Here is an 8,672-nt window from a genome sequence, read left to right on the forward strand (position 1 = left end):
AAAATATAGGGACCAAAACAGTCCATTAACTCTTTACGAATGTTCAAAATGATCCCCGATATTATCTAATATTCTCATTTTAGATTTCATTTGGGACAGCTTTCGTAATACTTCCTAAAACATTTTTCTAGTATAAAATTTTCTAATTCAAAAAGTTTGTGTACAAAAAAGTTGTTTTAGAAAGCGAAAAAAAAATTATACCAAACGAAACCTTAGTCCCTTGACTTCTTAAATATGAAACTAAATGATAACATAAAGTGTCAAGTGACCAAATCAAGAATTATTTTGATCAATCAGAAGAAGTTAGGGAACCAATTCGATCCTCTTATAAAAAGAAAAACAAAATAAATAACAATAAATTAAAAAAAAAATAAAAGCAAAAAAGAAATCCCTAAAAGCCCATAATTTATTAATCTTTATCTGAAACAGGCAATACAGCAACTGATCCATCTCCCTCGCTTGTTTTCCCTTTCATCAGAATTTCCTTTCTTTTTGCCCAAAGAAAAGCATAGAGCCCTCCAAATATCATTGTCATCCCTAATAAGCTTCATTAATAAGTAAAAAAAATATTATTAGCATTTTAAACTATTTTTTTTATTATAAGTTTAGTATGAATCCACAAAAATAAATAAATAAAATTATACTGACCTTCCAATTGAGATTTGTTGGCCAAATAAAAAGGATTCCAAGATGGTAGTAAATACTACTGATAAAGGATTAAACATAGGGGGGTATGTTGGACCTCTTTGAGAAACTGCCCAAGAGATCAAGCAAAATGTAGCTCCTGTATTTAGTATTCCCTATATCATTTCAAAACAATAAGATAATAAGCCTTCTACCTATAAAATTAAAATTAAAATTAAAATTAAAATACAATAAGAGTCTGTTTGGGACAACTTTCTCGTTGTTTTAGTTTTCAAACAACTTATTTTTTAGAAATTTCTGTGGTGAAAAACTAATTTTTTGCAACCAGAATAGTTAAATTATGTTTCCTACAACAACTTCACGACCAACTTTATAAAATGCTGCAACAGTCATCCCAAACAAATCTTAAGATGTTTTCACATGAAAAAATTTTAGGTTTTTTTTGTGGGAGCGTTGCGACATTTTATAAAGTTGGTTGCCTAACTTGTTGTAGCGAAAATAACATTCTTAAAAGCTGCTATAAAAAATAGTTTCCTAGCATATAAATTTTCCAAAAGTAGCGAGAAAACAGTAGCCTAATAGTACTGATTTTTTGCAACTAGAATAGTTAAATTTTCCAATAACAACTTCACAACCAACTTTATAAAATGCTGCAACAGTCATCCCAAACAAAACCCTAAGATGTTTTCTTGAAAAAATTTAGGTTTTTTTTTTGAGCGTTGCGATATTTTATAAAGCTGGTTGCCAACTTGTTGTAGCGAAAATAACATTCTTAAAAGCTGCTATAAAAAATAGTTTCCCAGCATATAAAATTTTCAAAAGTAGGGAGAAAGCAGTAGCCTAATAGTACTGGTTTTTTGCAACTAGAATAGTTAAAAATTTTCGGTAACAACTTCACAACCAACTTTATAAAATGCTGCAACAGTCATCCCAAACAAACCCTAAGATGTTTTCACATGAAAAAATTTAGGTTTTTTTTTGGGGAGCGTTGCGACATTTTATAAAGTTGGTTGCCTAACTTGTTGTAGCGAAAATAACATCCTTAAAAGCTGCTATAAAAAATAGTTTCCCAGCATATAAAATTTTCAAAAGTAGCGAGAAAGCAGTAGCCTAATAGAGCTTATTTTTTGCAACCAGAACAGTTAAATTTTTTCAAAAACCAATTTTATAAAATGCTGCAGCAGTCAACCCAAACAAACCCTAAGTTGTTTTCATCATAATTTTTTAGGGTTTGTTTGGGAGTGCTGCAACATTTTATAAAACTGTTATAAAAAAAACAGTTTCGTTCCTAGCATATAATTTTTTTAAAAAGTAACGAGAAAGCAGTAGCCAAATAGAACTTTAATTGTTCTAAAAAAAAACTAAAGTAGTATAAAATTTGTGCCATACAGAGTAGATGATTGTTAGTAGTTGTAAGTCCCATTTTAGTCTCCAAGCCTCCTTTCTTCTGTTCATTATAATTCCCAGCATGGCTGTTTGTAAAGATCCTACAAAGCATGTCCACACTGTACCCCAATATTTTGAAGGATAAACCTTATATAATTTAACCTGTAAATTTTTTTTTCCAATATTTTGCAAATATTAATACTAAAGATAAAGTTTGTAATTTATAATTTGCAACATTAATTACCTGTGTGACAAACCAAAATGCATAACTGAAGCAGCTGCAAATTAACAGGAAAGATCCGCGCAAAATATTGGTATTTTTGCAATTGTTGAGATTTTGCAGTGTAATTATTTGATGTGAAGGCCAGATGTGTAATATTTTTCCTTTATAGACTCCAAAAACTACTGCGCCTCCCACGCATAAGAGAGCTCCCACAAGCTTTATTTTTCCTTCTGAGCTTCTAATTCTCAGTCTCTCCACCCTATATATAAACAATCATCAGAATTACAAAAAAATTCAATTGTAATTAAATTCTTGATATGATGGATAAAAATGTAATTTTGAATTTAGATACTTACCCAAGAATTACTGCGATAATAAAGGTGATAATAGGAATCAAATTTAAGAAATTGCTAGAGTATGCTGCAGTTGTGTCCTTTAGCCCATAATAGTACAAACTCATTGCCAGTGTGACTCTGTAAAAATAAAAAAGGAATATAAGACAACAAATATTAATATTTATCAAAAATATTATCTTAGTGTAAAAATCATATATATTCAAAATAAATTATATTATGATGGACTTAAAAAATTATTTAATTTTTTTTAGATTAATGCTGTACAAATTCTTTATTTGAAAATATATTAAATGATTTGTAAGCTCATTTTAGACTTCGGTTGGGACGACTTTTTTAATGCCTCATAAAACAACTTTCTAGTACAAAAATTTAAACTTTTATATTAAAAAGCTTCTTTAAGAAGCAATAAGAAAGTTATCCCAAACAAAACCTTAAGCTTCATTTGGGACAGCTTTCTTAATACTTTCTAAAGTAACTTTATAGTACAAAATTTATGATTCAAAAAAATTTTTGTACTAAAAGTTATTTTTTCTTCTCTATTAAATAATGTTAATGGATAATGGTAGAGTGAGAAATTCTTTTCCTCAAGAATCCTAGCCAACTAAAGAGGTTTGTGAGAAAAAAATCTCAATTTGAGCCCTCAAGTTGTGGGATTAAATTTTGCTTCTATCCCTCTCATTCATCCTCTACATCTTTCTCTTTATGCTTAAACCCTTTTTTTTAATATTCTCTTATGAAACTATCTTCTTGAATATCACGTACAAGTGTCATTTTCATCAATATCAATAGCTGGTCCTCTGAGAGGCAATGTAAGGTCGAACCCCGCCAGCGGGCGCTGCCTCCTTGGACCCCCGACATATACTTGATTCATAATATAGCATGGCAAACCCTATGGAGAATCAAGCTAAATTTAATGTCATGATACCTCACATTAATAAGCACATAAATATAAAGTAATTTATCAATATAGCCTCAAGTCCTTTTCATTATCTTCCTAATTAGTGGCACACTTTGACAAGAAAACACAGATCCATGCATGCAAAAGATACAACGAGTACTATGTCAAGAAGCAAGTAAAAGACCCTTTGACTTTCTCTCACACACCACGAAACTTCTTCGCTCCACCTCTAGTGTTTGAGAACCATAAGAGGTTCCTTCTCCAAGCCAAATCCTCCCCTCGATAGTAATACAAAGCGCACATACTTTAATTATTCATCAAAGCTCTGATATACTGAGACGACAAAATTATGAAATCTTGATCGGATTAATCGTTAATTTTCATCCATAGCTTTCATACACACCATTAACTAAAGCATAATGATGTCCTTAATTAAAATTTTTGTTAGATGTCATGTTAATTAAAGAGGTAATTAATTATACACACTTAAGATTATGAAGATCTCTCGAAAAAATTTCTGTGTTAAAAATTGGCTTTAATCCTCTCTAATTATCATTATGATTGCAGCATTTGTATTAATTAATTAGAGTCATTTAATTTAGTTTGAATTGTTAAGATCAATAATTTCATTTGAAATTGATAACTCCACGTGATGCACAATGGCCGACAATTGAATTTTTTAGCATTAAGATTCGTGCGCTGTTTGAACAAGCAATTAGTAGTGGAGGTGATATTAAGGGGAGCTAACATAACACGTGGCATTAATCGAACATCTAAATTCTAAATTCAAACGGTTGAAAATGAAATTCTTCTGCCACATAGCAATTATTTATTTTATTTGGTGTAGTTTGAAAATTGTATTCGGATTTTTCATCAAAATAATAATAATAATAATAATTTTTTTTAATGTTCATATAAGTAAATATTTATAATAAATATCATAAAACTTTTCTATACTTCCATATAGAAAATTTTACTCACCCGAACATAGCATTGATGAAGATCCACATCAGAGCTTTGTAAGTAAGCTTTCTCCCCATTTCTCTGATTTTTCTCAACCAAAAATCAAAATAAATTAAATGAGCTTTCAAAAGAAAAAAAAAATTATAATATGAGGATAAATGATAAGAGAAAATAGTATTTGGTTAAAAATGTAAATTATTTTTCTAATACCAATAATACATGTAATTGGCTTAATATCTCCTTATTTATTTTGTCGATGAAATATGTTTGAAAAATCATTTAAAATAAAACTATTGCTATGAGCGATAACTCCTTCATCTGTGGACTCTTCATTGGACTCAAGTCGTTCGTAACTTGTTCAAATCAATTCGAATTTGAACTTTGTTTGAACTTTAGTTGGAACTGATTCAAAGGGTTTTTTTAACGCCTTGTTCTAATTGTGCGGAAGGTATTGTCAAAGGGTTCACGAAAAAGGCATTACAAGACTAACAACAACTGGAATATATCACATTGGGGAAGGCATTGTAGAACCAACAACGAGCGAAGGAAAAGAGGATTTTATAATGAAGGGATTGAAGAATTAATGATGCGTATAGCGTAATAGGAGAGCTCATGGAAACTCAAGAACACGTTTGAATGGAGGTTCACTCTATGCTCGAATTTGAACCAATTCTAGCCAAATTCATTTGTGGAAAACCTCCATAAGCAGATATAGATGAGACAATTTCATACGAAATGAATTTTTTAGCAATATTTTTCCAAAAGAATAAACATCGAAGATATTTAACAAATTACGTGTATGATTATACATATGGAGTCAAATTTTCCCAATTCCCGCAACAAGTACTTTTTTATAGAAATAAAATAATGAACTATATATAAATATGAAATTAGTACTATCAGGAATTTAAAAATCTAAGTATAAGATCAACATTAGACATCATAATTTATAAAATTAAAAAGGATAAAGAATCTTCTATGATATTTTAAAATTACTATTTTTTTCATCAAAAGATTAAACAAAACCAAATTTTATACAAACATCCCTTATACTCAAAATGTGTGTTCCATAAGTCTTCCTCACTTCCTACAATCAATATATAGGGCCCAATGCCTTGGAAATTATGAGCACTCACAATAACTAAAATCAAAGTTAAGCTCACCAAATCTCACAGTTGCTAATAAAAATTTGACTTTGCCAATAATTAGTGGAACATAAGTATATTTTATCAACTCACCAACCAAAAAAATTAACAACTTTGGACTAATTAGGCTAATGTCATATTCCAATCAATGCTGCAATCAAATGGGACTAAATATATTTTCAAGCTAAGGCTTCGTTTGGGATAGCTTTCTTTCTGCTTCTTAAACAACTTCCTTTTAATTTTTGACTAAAAAGTTGCTTTAAGAAGCATTAAGAAAGCCGTCCCAAATGAAGCCTAAGTCTTTTGCAGATCTCTCTCAACGTACACAAATGACTACATCAGTATTCTAACATAGTAAGATAGTAGATCTCAAAGCTCCATACATTTACTATGGTTGATTAAACTTTATGCATAACAAAAGACAAGAGAATATCTAACCTTTCAAATGAGAATGCCAATGGAGCAACGAAGAGGACACCAATGGCATTGCGATAGGCTAAGAGAGAGAATACAAACATTCCCTTGCTTAGCACCACCTTTGAGAGAAGCATCATCCCTGTTGTGAATGTTTGAACAAGCAGCATGCTCATAGGAACCTTAACTCTCTCCATACTCCCCATCTTTGTTAATCACTTAAATCTCTTCTTCTTTCAATACAAAAATAGTTAGTATATAGGCATGCATGCATGAAGCTAAATAGAAAGAGAGAGAGGAGAGAGAGAGGAGAGAGAAGAGATATTCTCCTTATTCTTCTTCTTCTCCTCCACCTTCTTCTTCTTCTACTTCTTCTTTTCTTCTTAAGATTTTAAGGGGAATTTAATATAAGTAAGAGAGAATAAGTGGAAAGCATAATAATATAAGAGGATAAAATGGAATATGTATTTGGTGGGAAATATTGGACGGTAGCTCTTTGTTGCGTAGGCCATCACATCTCCCTATTTAATTTGGATTATATATATAATTGAATTTAGTTTCAGAATATTGGCATAAACTTTTATGATCTTGATTACCAACTAAGTTGGATGGAACACACATTTTCTTGATACATTCAATCATTTGTTTAAAAGGGAGAATCACGTATCTTTATTGCAAATTAAAGTAATTTTTCTTTTAATTAATTTTAATTTAATTTTTGTAATAATATTCTATATTATCTGTGATTGATCTATCTTTGAAATTATCAGATGTATTTAGGTAAGATTTTTCGTCATTGCACCATATTTGAATCAATGTAATCATAATGTGGGTGAAGTAAATAAAAAACAACCAAGTTTATCATGCTTTGTGCATTACATGAATACTATATTTGTGATATGATTTGTTATCGAAGATTAGCACCAGTCTAATAAATCAACCGGCTATGTTCTAGGTCTAATTTTTTTATGTTCCACAATTTCTCTCTATTCACTACTAAAAAATATGATTTTTCATAGCACTTGTTAGGAGCGGTTTGAAAACCGCAGTCAAAAGGAGATATTTGCAGCAGTTTTGACCCATGGTATTTGCACTGGTTTTACCACATGTTTTAACCGCTGCTATACCGTAAAACCTAGCTCTTATGCTGGTTTGACGCTAGCTTCTAGATCAATCCCCTTTCTCTCTCGCATGGTATTTGTACCAGTTTTAACTGCTGCTAGGAAAATTATGATGGTTATAACCGTCGGAATAAGGCAAAAATAGTGCTGCAATAGTCATATTTTTTATAGTGATTTGTGAAACAATACTCGCCTCATAGTAATCTACTATCGGACAAATAATCTTTCCTCTTGCATTGTCAATTTCTCTTTCAACTCTTAACTCCTCTCCCTTACCTATTTGTTATTTTTTGTCAAATAAATAATACCTCAATATTATAATTATTACTTCAATTTATTTAGCTAATTTTATAAAATAAAATAAAAATTTTTGACGTAAAATAAAAAATTTTCGGCGATCATACCGGAAGAATTGAGACACCAGAATCATCGAGAAAAAAAAAATCAACGAAGCTATCAGAAATTTCTAAAATATTTTGGGCAAAATTTTCGGTAGAAATAAGTAAACTAATTTCCTACTAAATTTATGTTAGAAATTTCGTCGGAAATGAAGAAATTATATTCAATGCAATTGATCTGTAAATTATAAAATCTATTGAAGAACCTCCCAACATTGAAGCCTTAAAATCTTATGAATTACTGCGCACAGCTAAAAAACCATGGTAGCTTCCATCACTCGGAGTTATTTGTTAAATTAATGATGCTTGAGTATATTTTATTTTAATCAATTTAGGAAAGAAGAATTATATCAAACTCAAAATCATTTAAAACTAAAATGGATTTGGGCTACTTACAAAGATTATAACAAATCTCAGAACAAAATCAACAGATAAAAATGCCCAGAACACCTTTCTCTCTCCTCCTTATCTTTTCCTTTTTCTCCCTTTCTCTCTCTTCATTGTGCAGCAAGCTAGAGGCTTAGGCGTTGATTGCTTAGAGTTTATGATTAAATATATATAAAAATATTGTTCATGACCTAGAGCCGCAGCGATGTATGTTGAATCCAGAAGTACTGCAGAACAAAGACTCAAACGACGCAGCGACATTTTTTGGAGCCGTTGTGATCTCCAACTTAGCATCGTAGCGCTCGAAAGCACAGTGCCGTTGCGCTATACTTCAAACAAAATTTTGATTTTTTTAAACACTTCTCATATTTTTAGGTTATTTAATTGCAGACCCTTAAGTTATTGAGTTAATAATAATTGGACTACGAGGACTATCATTTAAGACCTACCTTATTGGAGGACAAATTTAATCTAGCATAATCTAAATATGACTCATATTGAAATTCTCCATACAAGTGGCCCAATTCTACATGCTAAGCATAGAAGAAGATAGACAAATTTTAATTTATTTATTCATAATAAATTTTAAAGAAAAATAGTTACAAAGAGAACCCATTGCATTGGAACATCATATATTTAATAATTAGCTATAACAGAATAAACAATGGGTTATTCTTAAATTCAAAAGGGGATGATTTATATAGATTCCACAAAAAAACAGGATTGAGGAGTTGAT

At 30.4% G+C, this 8,672-nt stretch overlaps 1 protein-coding gene across 1 annotated transcript; it reads right to left on the minus strand.

The window, feature by feature from the left end:
• Nucleotides 1-385: 385 nt before the first annotated feature.
• On the minus strand, nt 386-6,260 carry LOC114578327 (WAT1-related protein At5g64700-like). The gene is made up of 7 exons (XM_028694049.1): nt 6,055-6,260; nt 4,490-4,552; nt 2,611-2,727; nt 2,276-2,513; nt 2,035-2,193; nt 649-800; nt 386-545 (listed from the first exon to the last, which is right to left on the minus strand). The coding sequence occupies exons 1-7, from the start codon at nt 6,234-6,236 to the stop codon at nt 410-412; spliced, it is 1,047 nt and encodes a 348-aa protein (XP_028549882.1). The 5' UTR covers nt 6,237-6,260; the 3' UTR covers nt 386-409.
• Between the last annotated feature and the right edge of the window lie 2,412 nt (nt 6,261-8,672).

The sequence above is a fragment of the Dendrobium catenatum genome, unplaced genomic scaffold (assembly GCF_001605985.2).
Source record: "Dendrobium catenatum unplaced genomic scaffold, ASM160598v2 fragScaff_scaffold_390, whole genome shotgun sequence".
In the NCBI taxonomy this organism is placed as follows: domain Eukaryota; kingdom Viridiplantae; phylum Streptophyta; class Magnoliopsida; order Asparagales; family Orchidaceae; genus Dendrobium; species Dendrobium catenatum.